The sequence below is a fragment of the Pteropus medius genome, unplaced genomic scaffold, assembly GCF_902729225.1.
Source record: "Pteropus medius unplaced genomic scaffold, Ma_sr-lr_union100, whole genome shotgun sequence".
NCBI classification, from domain to species: Eukaryota; Metazoa; Chordata; class Mammalia; order Chiroptera; family Pteropodidae; genus Pteropus; species Pteropus medius.
The window spans coordinates 13,911,712-13,927,581 of record NW_024352787.1 but is presented as its reverse complement, the minus strand read 5'-3'; the positions used below and the strand labels follow the sequence as shown (position 1 = coordinate 13,927,581).

At 34.1% G+C, this 15,870-nt stretch overlaps 1 protein-coding gene, 1 non-coding gene and 1 pseudogene across 2 annotated transcripts in view; 1 reads left to right on the top strand and 2 right to left on the bottom strand.

The window, feature by feature from the left end:
• The window catches only part of BCAP29 (B cell receptor associated protein 29), a 46,029-nt gene that overhangs the window by 10,484 nt on the left and 19,675 nt on the right, over positions 1-15,870 (bottom strand). Inside the window, exon 6 of the mRNA XM_039849039.1 lies at positions 13,455-13,563. Coding sequence (XP_039704973.1) covers positions 13,455-13,563 — 109 coding nt within the window. The remainder of the gene's footprint in view (positions 1-13,454; positions 13,564-15,870) is intronic.
• On the top strand, positions 8,965-9,082 carry LOC120592041 (uncharacterized; annotated as a pseudogene).
• Positions 10,352-10,485, bottom strand: LOC120592086 (small nucleolar RNA U109). The gene has a single exon (XR_005650045.1). It is a non-coding gene; the product is annotated as a small nucleolar RNA U109 (small nucleolar RNA).

Genomic DNA, 15,870 nt, shown 5'->3' with positions numbered 1-15,870 from the left:
AGCCCAACTGTGTATGCTGTTGGCAAAAGACATACCAATAAATGCATAAAGACTTCCTTCATTAATCTTACTTAAGTTGCTAAGTAATGTATTTACGAAAACAGTTTTGGTTTTGTTATTTAGCAAAGAATAATTACAAACCATATTAATATGCTGGCTTTGCATTTAAAAATGAGGATGTATGTTTTAGGCAAATCACTGTGTAAGTGTAGGTTATAACAAATTGCTTTGAAAAGGGTATGCTTTATAAAGCAATTACACATGTAAGCAAGAGCATATGCAAAACCTAGAATTACCAACCTATCATACATAAGAACTGGAGTCAACTTATGTTGACTATAAAAACAAAGAACTAGTTTTACTAAACATAAGCATATACAATTTCTTAAATTATCTGATCAATATTCATTCAACTTAGATGCACAGTAAATTTTTAAACAGTATTAACAGCAAAAGCAAATCTTTTCAGCATCACCTCATTTATACTGAAAAAGGTACTCTTCTTTATTTGAAAATCCTAAATAGGGGTCGGCAAACTGTTTCTGTAAAGGGCACGGTAGTAAATATTTTTAGCCTTCTGTGCCATGCAGACTCTATCCAGTCTATTCAACTCTACAGCCACAGCAAATAAGTTAAAGAATGATTGATTTGTTCCAATACAATTTAATTTATAAAAACAAGGCAGCAGGCTGGATTTGGCCCACGGGCCATAGTTTGCTGACTCCGGTTCTATAACAACACTTGTAAGTTTTGACAGTTTCTCTTAAATTATAAATTTACTCAAAATAACTATAAAATATCAGAACATGAAAAGAGGGTTAAAATTATACTGGAAATTTTAAGAAACCTCCTAAAAAGTTTCCCATTGTATGTCTATCAATTTTCCTTATAGAAAGAACAAAGACTATACAGTTAGGAGATGTTGCAATAAGATTTAGTTTTAGAAAGAAAAGGCTTTTCTTCCTTTAATTTTCCAGCTCATTTCCCTAGCTGATTGCTTTCCATCCATTTCAAAAGTAACTGAGTCAAGAATCAAGAGGGGACAATTTGGACAAGAAGATGGTAAGTTCAATTTTGGATAAGCTGATTTGAGACTGGCTGGGTTTTCACATGGAAAGGCATTAGGCAACCTCTAAAGCAAAAACTCATGCTCTAGTTTCTAAAGCAAAACTAATTCATCTCCTTGGTGTTTATCACCTTTAAATACTTTCCAATTAAAACACCCTGGGCCCAACCAATATGTTTCCAAGATACTCACAGAAAAGAACAGTGCTATTATTACACTTTGGTTTTATAAACCAACTTCAGAATTAATTAGCAAATGAACATCTCAGAGAGGTCTTTTTACTTTTTTCAATTTAGAAGCTCGTAAAAGATTCTACCTTAAATTTGACAACTTTTTATTAAGATATTCAAAAGAGGCAGATAGATTTGAAAAGTAAGATAGTGTCAGAAAAATCATCCCTAAATTTGAGGAAAATATTTTAAATTAGTTTTGACAACATTTTTGTAGATTGACAGTTAAAATCTAAAATCTTGCTTCAGTAATTCCCTATTCAACTTGTAAAGTTTCCTGATAGAAATAACAACAACAACAACAACAACAACAACAACAACAACAATACCTAGCAATTAAGTTTTAACACAGATGAGGCACTGGGCCACATGCCTTGTGTATACAACTCCATGAAGAACTACAGTTTAGAGTAACTTCCCCAAGATCACAGAGAGGCTAATAAATGAAAGCCGGTCTTAAACCAAGTCTGAGTAACTTATTTAAACTCCACATTCTCAAATACTAGTTAGATGCTTTCAGTATCTTTAAACAAATAAACTGTGCAAAAGAATTCCGAAATAGATTTAAACATTTCAGAGTTATTTTATTCTCTCCTCTAATCTAAATCTCTGTCCACAAATTATTTGGCAGAAGACTATTTCTGGCTCTGTATTTTCTTGCTAAAAATCTGTTGCTGCCTCTTTACTTTAGAATAAATTTTGGACTTCTAAGCATGGTGCTCATGGTCCTCCAGATCTTCTTGTCTCTACTTTTTCAGCAGCCTCTTTCCTCCCACCCTACTCTGCTATAAACCATAATCTTAGGCACAGACGCTTTTCATCTTTGATTCATGTGCATTCCTGAGGCTACAGGAGGACACTGCCCATTTCTGTTTCTGGAATCCCTCTCATTTCTGAGATTCAGCTCAAATGATACTTCCCCAAGAATTTTTCCTCAACTCTGACAGTAAGAACACCACTCTCTCCTCTCTGCTACCATAGCCCTTTGTATTATACATTTATTTTGGCTTTTATATCCTGCTTTACATTTTTGCTGTCAGTGAATCTGTCCACCTTTCTCATTAGACATCCTTAAGACTGAGATGACAACGTATTCATCTTGGTATCCCTAACAGCATCCAAGACAATACGTTGTACACGGCTGGTATAAGTAAAAGTTCATAAATGGACTGAGCAGACACTCTATGTTGCTAAAATCCCTGTAATATACAACCCTGCATGAAGACACAGTCATCTGCAAAATCATAGATCTCAGGAACTGAGCCTATAAAAACTGTTGAGTACTTGGTTCATAAATTTGTAGGATATTCTATGAAGCACAAGAATATGCTAAGGTTATTGCCCAAAGTGGAGGGCAAATGGTAAATGTTTTCCAGGAAATCACTTGTGTGAAGACGTATTGAAATGAAACATGAAATATAAACCTTCAGAAGTGCTGAATAAAGTTTACCTTTGACAGCAATGTCTTGCCAATAATTAAGAAGGTGAAACCAGATGGGAAAGGAGGAAGTAAAGAAAAATACTGTTAGATTTCTTCTGAAGAAAAGATCAAGTTATGTAAACTAGTGAAGTAGTCTGGGGAAAAAGAACAGAACATGACCAAACAATACAGTATTTGCTTCCAAGTTTCAGTGTCCTCATATGTTCTAACTTTCTCTAAATCCTATTAGTGATATACTTCTCATACAGTTTCTTTTTGCAATTTTGAAATATCTTTCAAAAGGTAAAATTTTAGAAGGTTTTATAATTACACATAGCATTTTTTTACTATACTTTCTAGATCATCAGTAGGCTTAGTATTATTAATACCCACTGAAAAGTAGAGGTGTAACTTTGAATCTGGAAAATCTTTACTAACGAAATGACTGAAAATTAAATGACCAGAGCTGAACAGTTTACCAGGTAAAACCTCTGATGATTCTAATCAGCCTAATCCTCAAATGTTGGTATGTACCTGAGTTGTATGTTCATACTTCTTCCTTTTCACTCAATACAGTCTTCTTTGGCTGGGAATCATCATCTCAGATCTGATTTAACCATCAGATCTATATGTATGATAGTTTACACTCTTTCTTAAGACTTTCTTTCAAGCTTCAAACTCATATTTCAAAATGTTTTTTGGGCAATGTCACCAGGATATACTGTTAGCCCCTTAAACTCAGCATATTCAAAACCAAATGCATTATTTTTTCTTCTCCTCTTCCAACATTAAAGAAAAAACTCCACTCCTCCTTTGGTCCCAGTCTTAGTTAAAAGCATCATCTACTGAGCCCCTCCCAAGAGGCCCCAGAACCAAAGTACCTGGTGGCCAGCTTCAGACTACACCAGAGCACCTCCTGCCCCCAATCACCTCCACAAAGGACATACCTACAGGGCAGATTGGGCAGGCATCAGAGCCTGGCTAAGGTGAATCCTACTTTTTAGGGTCAGCTCCTGCATAACAGCTCTTCCACTGTAGTCACTGGCCAGTTCTCACATCAGTCGGCCTGAGGGTCAATCCCTCCCATTGACTTAACAACAGCAATCAAGGGTCAACTACAACAAGAGAGCACACACAACCCACACAAGGGCACACCTGGGGCACCTGGCTCAGGTGACCAGAGAGACTGGGTCACTGGGCCCCATGTGACACCTACTATATAAAGTCACTCTACCAGGACCAGGAGACATAGCAGCTCTACATAATACACAGAAACAAACACAAGGAGGCAGCTAACATGAGGAGACAAATAAACATCTCCCACATGAAAGAAGAGAACTACAAAGAGAACTAAACAAAATGGAGACAAGCAACCTACCAGATGCAGAGTTCAAAACACTGGTTATAAGGATGCTCAATGAATTTAGTAGAAGAGTAGACGAACTCAGCAAGAACTTAAACAGAGATGGAAAATATAAACATGGAGATAGAAAACATAAAAAAGAACCAGTCCGAAATGAAAAATACAATAACTGACATGAAGAATATATTAGAGAGAATCAACAGTAGATTAAATGAAGCAGAGGATCAATTTGGCGATTTGGAAGATGAGGTAGTAGAAAATACCCACTTAATACAGCAACAGCAACAGAAAAATCCAAACAAATGAGGATAGTTTAAGGGACCTCTGGGACAACATCACATGTACCAGTGTTTGCATCGTAGGGGTACCAGAAGGAAAAGAGAAGACACCAAGGAATTTAAAATCTATTTGAAGAAATAATGTTGGAAAACTTTCCTAACCTGGCAAAGGAAATAGACATAGAAGTCCAAGAAGCACAGAGTTCTAAACAAGATGAACCAAAAGAGGCCCACATCAAGACACAGAGTAATAAAATGTCAAAGGTTAAAGACAAAGAGAGAATCTTAAAAGCATCAGGAGAAGCAGTTAGTCACCTACAAAGGAGCTCCCATAAGACTGGCAGCTGATTTCTCAACAGAAACTTTGCAGGCCGGAAGGAATTGGCACGAAACATTCAAAGTGATGAAAAGCAGGGACTCGAAACCAAGATTACTCTACCCAGCAAAGCTGTCATTTAGAATTGAAGAACAGATAAAGAGCTTCCCAGACAAGAAAAAGCTAAAGGAATTTATCAGCACCAAACAAGTATTACAAGAATTGTTAAAGGGACTTCTTTAAGAAGAAGAAAAGGCTGGGGAAAGAACATAAATATGACTAATAAAATGCTAATGACTATGTACTTATCAATAAACACTTTAAATGTAAAAGGGTTAAATGCTCCAATTGAAAGATACAGGGTGGCTGAATGAATAAGAAAACAAGACCCTTACATATGCTGCCTACAAGAGACCCACTTCTGATTGAAAGACACACACAGATTGAAAGTAAAGGGGTAGAAAAAGAGACTTCATGAAAATGGAGACAAAAAAAGCTGGGGTAGCAATATTTATACCAGACAAAATAGGCTTAAAAAAGGCTACATAATAAGAGACAAAGAAGGACCTAGCAAGTCCACTTCTAGGTATTTATCTGAAGAAACCCAAAACACTAACTTGAAAAGGCATATATATCCCTATGTTCACTGCAGCATCATTTACAATACCCAAGATATGGAAGCAACCTAAGCGTCCATCGATAGACGAATGGATAAAAAAATGTGGTACACATACAGAATGGAATATAACTCAGCCATAAAAACAAATGAAATCTTGCCATTTGAAGCAACATGGATGGACCTAGAGGGTATTATGCTAAGTGAAATAAGTCAAAGACAAATATCACATTATTTCACTTATATGTATAATCTGAAAAACAAAATAAACAAACAAACAAAATAGTAACAAACTCATAGATAGAGAGAACATTTTGATGGTTGCAAGATGGAAGGAGGTTGGGGGGATGGGTAAAAAAGGGGACATGATTAAGATGGGCAAATTGCCAGTTATAAAAAGTTACCGGGATATAAAGTACAGCATAGGGAATATAGTCAATATTATCATAACTATGTATGGTGTCGGATGGGTCCTAGACATATTGGGGTGATCGCTTTATAAATTACATAAATGTGTAATCACTATAATGTACACCTGAAATTAATATATTATTGTAGGTCACCTGTAATTTAAAAAATTAAAAAAAAATTAAAAAAAAAAACACCTACCTAGTCAACCAAATTAGAAATCTGGAGCCATCTTAAACTTCTACTTTTCCTCATTTCCCAAATCTTATTGATTCTGCATGCTTCCTAAAATCTCTCTTTAGATAAAATTCCATAACTCTCAGGACTGACAGAAGATCCCAGTTTCCAGAAAGCAAAGCCAAACAAAACAGGTCATATACAAAAGGATCAGAAACTGGAATGACTCTGGATATATCAACAGAAACAATAGAAGCCAGAAGATAATGGAGCAATGCGTTCAAATTTCTGAGGTTAAACATTTTTCAACCAATGGTGAGGCTAAAATTATAATAATGATTTTCAGAAATAATGATCTTCAGAAAATGATTTTCAGACATTTATGGCTGCAAATTGTTTACCTTTCATGTACTCTTTCTCAGGAAGCTATTGGATGATATGCTCTACCAGAAAGAAAAAATAAAAGTGGGAAATATGGAATCCAGGAAAGAAAGTAGCAACCCAGAAGAGGGAAAGGGGTCCCCATAATGATGATGAACAATATATAGTCATAATAATTTGATGTAATAAAAACTGATATGCTTATATTGGAAGAATGAGGATGGGAAGTATGTATGAGGAGTTGAGTGAGACAAGACAGCAGTCCCCCGAGTCCTAAGTCTTTTTCATCCATATAAGAAGTCAAAGATAATATCCCACACATTGCAAGATTAAGAAATAGCTACCTAAACATTGTATTTATAAATCTGGAGGCAAATATCAGAATAGCTAAATGAGTTGAAAAGTAGCTTCTGGGGATGGGCCTCAGGGGACTGCTGTTTTTCATGATAAATCTTGTACTACTATTTGACTTTTAAGATTGTGTGTAAAAATTTGACAATAATTAAAAGAAATAAAAAGTTAGGTGCTCTGTTTAAACATTACATTGACTACTTTGTGTTATAAACCCATAAGCAAAGGCTCTTAGAGCTGGAAAGAGCTCTAGAGATAGTCTCATTTTTAATTTCCCTAATGTAATATTTATAATAAAAAGAACATATTGATTTTTCTACTCAAATCATTTCTCCTTTCCTATAAAGCTTTGTCATTTCATATCGATGGTTCCAAAAGATGTTATAACCCAAAACACATTATAACACTAACAAGAAATGATTATGTGTACTGGCCTATGCCCTTTCCTCTCCTTCTCCTTCTCCTTCTCCATCTCCTTAGATGTCCCACCTAAGGGAGTTAAACATTCAAGATTTGTGGCCCCATTCCAAACATAACGCACTTGAGCTATGAGCTAACAGATGGATAAAACATGCCAGGTCCTGTCCTGATTCTAAGACTGCCTGAAACATTTTTCTAATGTGATGAGTATGGTTTAATTAACCATCTGCTGAAATTAAGTCTGGAAGAAGGGAAGTTATGGTGACAAGTTTTCTCTCATGAAAAATAAATATAATTTTAAGGATTGAAAAGCCAACAATGAAAATAATTCTTGATGATCTATTGCTTAATTACATTATTTGGGGCTTTATAAATAGACATTTAAGGCTAAGTAGTCCACACCCTCATTTTACAGAAGAGAAAACTGTAGCCTAAAAAGATTTAGCAACTCGATCAAGACTCCCCAGTGTATTTTCACAGACTATGCAATGTAATTCATGCAACTTAGCATAAGGTTAAACAATCTGTAATATTTAGTATCTACTCAAAGTAAAGTTGAGAATAGAGTTAATTAATTAGATAAGCCAAAAAACTACTGCCTTCAATTGCCTGGATATTTGGGAGTGTTTTTCTTTCTTTTCTTCCTTTTCTTCCTTCTCTTCCTTCCTTCCTTCCTTCCTTCTTTCCTTCCTTTCTTCTTCTTTCTTTTTTTTTAAACAAAATAATCTATTGTTTTCATTGTAGAAATGAAATAAATTCATTACAGAAAATAATTTAAACTCCAGAAAAAAAAACTTCACTGTACATGCTAAAGATAATCCCTATTAATAGTCTAGTGTTTTTTTTTCTTTTTCCAATTAAAGTGTTTTTAGACTAGAGTTGTCCAGCTGTATCTTACTTGGCAGTAAACATGAACTTGCCATACAAGCTAATATACTCGCTATAACAGTATTTACCATAAAGGCCTGTAGCGATCATGCATATCTAGGTAGGGAATAAGACAGTAAGGAAGAACACCAAAGCATTGTATTTAATCATCTCCTCAATCTCTTAGAGGCTTCTTCAATGGGCCTCTCAACTTTATAGCATTATCTTTGATTTTATCGTAGGGTGACACATCAACTTCTGAAAGACCTGTTTGCTATATGCTTTGTTCTTCTCACAATAGTAATGTCATTTCACTCATTTTTCTGCCAATCTGTATGTCCATCAAGACAGAGAATGTGCTTGATTATAATCTTATCATCTAGAACATTCTTGCATTTAGTATGCACTTATCACTCTCTACTCCATGGTTCTGCTAGACTAACTCAAGTATCATACTGGGGAGGAAATGAATCGTAGTGGTTTTATGTATATATGTCGCATCTACCCATCTGGACTATAAGCTCTTCAGGGAATACATTGTTTTCTCTTGCCCTAATGTCCCTCTATAGAGATTATAAAAGCTTTTTCTCAGGGTAACATCAGTTACACTTGCTGGTATTATCAATGATATATAAGGTACCCTTGAATTTGTCTGTTACTATCTTCCCACAGTTATTCCTCCTAGATGACTCTTAAATAGTTTATTTCACATGTACAGGCCCTGGAAATGGATAAGAAGCTCATGGGAAAGAAAAACATCACAACTAAATGGGAACATAATAGGAAACGAAACAAGATAAAATATCACCATAATATATTAGGACCAGGAAAGTAGTCTTACAGCAAGCCCCCTTTTTCTGGCTTGACAATAACATAAACTGCATGTGGAGATAATATAAACTAATAAATGATAATAGTCTTTATTTAAAAAAATGTAAAAGCTGAAACCTGACTAAAAGGATGGGTCATATTTTTATTTTCTTTAAATAATTACTATACTATTTATTACATATAACCTGCTGTTACATCCATCACCATCAAACAAACCAGACTATTCTTTTTAAATATGTTCTGATCAGCCATGCTACCCTGAACAAGTCAGATCCTGTCTGATCTCGGAAACTAAGCAGGGTCGGGCCTGGTTAGTATTTGGATGGGAGACCACCTAGGAAGACCAGGTGCTGTAGGCGTAAAAAATAATAAAAATAAAATAAAATATAAAATAAAATAAAATAAAATAAGGGATTGTAAGCTGACAATGTCCTTGCAATCTGTGAGGTCAAGCAAGAGTTGCCTCGCCTAAAAAAAAAAAAATTAAAAAATAAATAAATAAATAATATGGTCTTTTCTTCAGCTAATAGAAGAAGGGAAGGAACTATCAAGGAAGAAGAAATTTCCAGGTGTGTAAATAGAGGAGGAAAAACATTTTTTTTCTTATTCAAATCATAAAAACTCATTAAAAGGTAATAAAGCAAAAATATAGTATGACCAAAACTACCAGATTTTTAAAAGCATTAATAATTTTAAAGTAAGATGGTGGCTTTGATATATTGTAAGTTAAAGATAATTCAGTTCATGACCATAAAAATTTACAACTGTAAAATGCTTAGGTTGAACTTGGAGAATTTATTTTTAGATAGATGGCTCAAAAAGTTCCTTTGTAAGGTATTGGAAACTGTGTAGTTTTAAATTGGTATAAAAAGCTTATGTCTTATTCTTAAGACTCAAGAGGCAGGAATTTAGGTTTACTGGTATATAGAATAGTAATTTCCCCGTAATTTTCTCTTCTGTCTTGATCTTCAATCTCCTGAAAAGGACTCCAATTATTTTTCCTTCCTGGTCCCTATGTTAGTATGACTTATTACTGGCATTAGAGGATGATGACTTTTTTTTTTACTCTAACATCTTTAAAAGATAGTGAAGTTGGTGTGTAAAAAGAAATGTTAGCTCTTTTCAAGGTAAGCTACAGTTATATGGAAGCATTTATCAAGAAGAGAAGTGAATTATCAACTAGAAGACTGAAAAAGACTAGAAGGTTCAGCTACTTTGTCCAAATCTAAGGTCCTTGTTATATGTTGCCAATATTAGGTATACAGAATGGGCCTTTACATTAAGTTTCTGTTCTGTTTGTATATACTTTATTTAGGTAACATCAAAATTTGCTTAATCTTCAAAAGGTATGGTTTTTGAAAAGTTTTAATTATGTTCCACAGTAAAAAATCTTGCAATGAATAAATTATTTGAAAAGTTCTTTAAAAAAATCGATAGAAAGAAAGGAACAGAAAAAAGAAAGGAGAGAAGAAAAGATGAAAAGAAAGGAGGAAGAAACAAAGGGAAGGATGGAAAAGTAGAAAAGGAAGAGAGGGGAAGGGAGGAAGGAAAGAAAAGAGAGAATAAAGGCAGAGTCAAAGAATTTACTCTGATTGCTTTTTGGCCTTTTCTTCTTTTTCTTTTCCCTTTATGTAAGAGAAGTATACTACCACTACTCAACATCTACTATAAGATGGCAGCCCTGAGAACTCTTTTAATGCAGCATGTCGTGGATATATTCCTGTTCCTAAAGAAATGAAGGAGAGACAGTTCTACATGCAGTTCAATCACTTTTAAAATCATAACTACTTTCACCACTGCCTGGATAATGCAGTGATTAAATGGTACATACTTCCTCCAGTTATAAGAATAATATTGAGAAGATATTTATTTATAAGAACAAATACAATGGCTATCCTGAAAGAGTCCTTTCTCCTTGGACATCAGAATCAAATGATCATCCACTACATACAAGATCTATTTTTATTACGAAAGCTTGTGTGCTTTGTAAATTCTTCAAAACTTAAGTATCATTTTTCATGGCAGTGTCCTTTCCCAATTACTCCATACACTGGGACATTAGATTTATTGTTAAACAGATCATTAAAAAATGACAGATCAGATCCCTACACCTAAGTTAGTCTTGAGTGTAAATTACGTGCACACTCGTTTGGATCACTAAAGTCATATTACTGCACTGAAGCACAGGTAATTTACTAACTTTGGTCAAAATGAGTTAAAAACTGATGGACAGTTTGGCACTACTAAAACAGTGTTCTTAATACCTACCTACAGAATGCCACTTCTCCAATATGGGGTTAACCAGCTTAAACAAACAATTGTATTTATGCTTTATGTTCTATTAACACACCTTGGAGAAAATGTTTCACTTAAAGAAACACCAAGGGTAAGACAAATTGTATAGAAAATACTCTATTTACCCCTATTAAAAAATAAACCACATTGCTTTTCTACTCAATTTTCAAATAAAAAAGAAATTTCTGAAACATTTCTTAAGCATTGTCAGCCTTGATACCCTCAATCTTTAGAAATCAGTATTTTTAAATGGTATTATGTACAAAGCATTGGGCTGCTTAAATTCTTCCAAATCTTGTCCTATTAGTTTTATAATTTCTTAGTTCTTGTCTTAATGAATTTGACTAGTGTAGGTCAAGAGAACATAGCCAAGGATATACTTCTTTTAGAAATAGAACTTTGATCTTCTCAAGGTTGTTAATAATGTTATCTAAAATAATAACTTTGGGTAAATAAAATGTGTTCATAAAATACTACACACCTTGTAGGAACCAAGCAGGACATACTTAATCAAGTAAAATCTGCTTTCACTTCAACATTGATTCATTTTGAAAGTAGTTTTGCAGTCTACACTTTAAACACAGAAGCTAGTATTCTCCTGTTATTAGATTAGAAATGCAATGTCTATATTATCAGAGAGTTCATTTTCTCCAAACATTTCAATTGTCTGTTAAAGAAATATTGAGTTTCTTTATGTTATTCCTAAATAATAATGAGTTTAGAAGTTATAGCTCAGACTTATAAAGGTGAAGCTCAAAACATCTCAAAGTTGAAATTTTTGAAAGGCAAAGGAAGAAACTAAACTAGCCAAAGGTGTAGCATGGCACACAACCTATTCTTGTCTTTTAATTTTGTACCTCCCTGCTTACAACATAAGAAAAAGGATCCTTGACAGATATGAAAGAAAGTAAGATTTTGAAACAATTTTTACAACTAATTAAAGGTATTTTGAAAATAGTCCCTTGCATTCTTCAGAAGGATTAGCAGCAATATTTTGTGTTGGGCAAAAAGAGAACACTGTTTCTCTTCTAAAATGTCTAACATAGAGGGTGATTATTAAATTTATTTTCATACAAATATTAAAACTCCTTGATCATGTTCCAAATCTTTTGGAATTGCAGAAGAGCCAACAGTACCAGCTACGGCAGAATTTTGAATTTTGGATTATACTATACCTATCACATAATATATCACCATGCCTAGAAGAGTAACTTATTTTTTAACTTACTGCCTCTGAACAATTTCTTGATTTTTTTTCACTTTAAGTAGTAAAGTGACTAAAAAATTGTATATCACATGAAATATCCTATTGATTTTTGTTTTCCTTTCTTTTTTTTTTTAACAGAATTAGCTTTTATCTTCAGACTTTCCATCTCAAATTAAAATACATCTTGATGAAGTAAACTCTATCTAAACAATGTAAACTAATTATCAATTTGCAAGTTATAGTACAGAGAACTTCTATTATACTGAGGCCTATTTAAAAAATCTAAATTTACAAATGGCGTAAAATAGGTCCTTGATTCAGTCACTGAAAATTCTCTAATTTATCTCCAACATAGAGTAGTAGAAGAAACCTGAAATGGGAGTTCTGTGCATTGTTCATTATCCTAACTCTGACTGGCTGAGAGGTTCCCCAGTGTCTGGACAACATCAAGGAATATCTGTTACATGCAGAAATGTTGCCTAGGGTCAAACCACAAACATTTATACAGAGTTTCGGGATGACATTGGACTTGAGGTCATCTCATTTACTTTTCTGTCCTAAGCAGCTGCAGGCAATAATTTATTCTTGACTCAAAAAAAAAAAAAAAAAAGGACATACTATCACAACTATTTTTCAAAATAAACAAAAAATGTAGAAGAAATAGCTGCCTTCAAGGAAATGAAGTTAGGATGCTCTACCCCAAGTCCTCATTGCAATGTATTTTGGAATGAGATATTCAAATTCTCAGCTGACATCCTGGTTGTTCTTACTCTATGCCGATCCATCTTTTTCCAAGGAATGCTTTCCTTCTATCTGGCACATAGGAAATATTATGTCTTGAGATTAGCAATATATTTTCCAAAATTGTCCTTCTGCAATTCCTTCTTTCAAAGGAGCAATACACTATGATGGAAAAACGTGATTTATTTTCCAAAAATGTGTTTACAAGCAACTTTTCAGGAACATTGCTCTTTTGCTAAGGCAGGAACATCTCTATTTACAACACAGATCTGAAACACCTACATGTTGTTCTGTATAACAGAGCATGTTTCTCTTGGCTGAAACAATGTTTTATCTTCATATTTGAGCAGGAATTTATAAATAGGTCACTCTTGGTATTTTAGCCACAAGAACATTTAGCCATTAGTTTTGTTTTAGGGAAAACAGTGAAGTGTAACAGCATAAAATATCATGTTCTTTCTACTTTGGCACATGCACACAAAGTTACCATCTGAAGTCTTCTTTAATTCAGTTTTCAGTTTTTCCTGGTCTTCTACCAGTTTTTTATTTTCTGCTTCCAAAATGTGCTCTTCTTCTATGTTATAGCTTTTCAAGAGCTATTAGAGAAGAGAATTATAGAAGAAATAAGCTTAGTTTGCAACAGCCAAACATTCTTTAGTTAGTTGACTAAAGTGCATCAACTTGGTACTGACAGCTTCCACAGTCAAGTGAAAAAGCAACACAGGACAATTTAAACAGACTGACATAGAAAAGAATTTCTACTGAAGGGTAGTTCCTTTATTAATATAAGTTGGTATATTCAACAAACAAACTCATACAGTTCTACTGAGCATTGACTACATGCAAATATTTTACAATATTCAGTGCTATCAGGGTTAAAAATGTAAGAGAAATATGGTCTCTGCTCTCAGGTAACTTCGATCTAGTGAAAAAAAGATGAAACAAGAGCATGCACATTATAGCACAAGATCAAATACAGTACTACTGTGTTATAATAAATTAGTCAGCTCAGGAGGAGAAATTAAAGTTCTAATAAATATATAATACCAAGAATTTTTTGAGGACATAAGAGGACTGAAGCACATGCAATGGAAGAATCTTTATACCTTCAAAAATGTTTTTTAAAAAATTTAAGAGCATAAACAAGAAAAAAACCCTCCAAATCTCTATAAATTTGTTATACACTTCAAGTTCAAAACAATCCTACCTCACTAAGTTCAGTTCACACAGTCTCCAGTGATTACCCAAATTGCAAGGGAACCACTGAGTTACAGGAATGTTTACACTGACTGCTTGAATTATTATGCCATTTACTTGGAAAAGTTGGATTTGTGTTGGTCTTATAAATAAGCTTTCATTACTGCACCTGTAAATTTCTCCAAATTTATTACATGTAACTTGATGCTAGAGAAAGACCAAGAATCCTGGAATCTGAAATTCAATAGCTACCAACTACAGTAATGCACATGTTCACTGTTATCTCACCCTGGTAAGTGGCTAGAAAAAATCTAATAAGAAGTAAACTTTATCACCATTGCCATTTACAGCGATTAAAAGTTAATTTATCTTTCATAATTATCTCATTTCAGTAACTGATTATCAGAACACAAAGGGGTCTTAGGCACTATCTGTATGTCTTTTCATAGGCTGGCATAGGAGCAAAGGGACAAAACAAGGTGGTTAAGAGTGAGGATTCTAGAGTCAGATGGCTAGGACTCCAATCTTAGTTCTGTCATCTATTAGATGAATGAATTCATGCAAGTCACCTAACATTTTTGTGCCTCCATTTCTTCATTTATAAAAGGCAGATAGTAACAGTATCAACTTCATAAAGTTGTTGCAAAAATTAAGAGTTAATATCTTACTGTGAAGCATTTGAAGTGGTACCTAGCACAGTGTTAGCAATTATTTATAACCTTGAGGCCCAGAACATATGAGGTGACTTGCCCTAGATCACAATGTTAATTCTTGGTAAAGTTGGCTTTATCCAAGTTGGATCTCAGGGCAATGCACTTTCCATTACATAATGTGTCTCTGATAGAGAATGAAGAGGTGTTTTAGCAATTTTATCTTTCCTTAGCTAGTATATCAAAACCTATATGAATGAAGTATCTTGAAATAGAAGTCATCTTTGACATTCTGACCCATGACCTTTATTGGTCAATTAGTTACATTTTGGGTACTGAGAGTATTTATGTCCAGCTCACACACTTTCTCCCCACTGTGTACTGGCTTTAGCCCAGCATATCTGTGCACCTCTGATGATGTAGGGCCACTGATTGGGTTAAGACATACAGGAAGCAGGAAACCAGAACAGCATCGAACCAAAGGGAAGGAAAACAAAAACAGGGAGAAATTGTGGGGGAATCAAAAAATTAGTAGTAATGAAGTAAACTTCCTTGTAACGTTAACTAGTTCCAAAGAAAGGTTCCAAAAATGTTTTGAGGAAGGTGTTTTTTTTTTGAAGAACAAGACTAATTTAAGCACATTAATTATGATGGAAATGAGGAAAATAATGCTACCAAAACTTTATGAAAACATCTTCCATTTTCTTAGAGTTGAAGAGTAGAAGAAAAATACTAACGAACAAGAGAAAAAAAAGCACTGTGCTATTAGTAGTTACAACTCATTAATGTGACAAGATGGGCACACAGTAAGACTACTTAAATCAACCTAGACACACAGTAAGTCTGCAATGCAAGGCTGTGTGCTTTGAGTTTAGCTAACACGTTAATCGAAGCTTTGGGGTTTTGTGTTGTTATCATCGTAAAATGAGAGCAAAGGATAGAAAATGAAGCAAATAATAAGGTACTAAATGAGGCTGATTGTGTTGCTGAAATGTTACCCTCCCTACCCCCAAAAGCAAAAATGACTTATTGCTTGCTTTTGAATTCAGAAATACC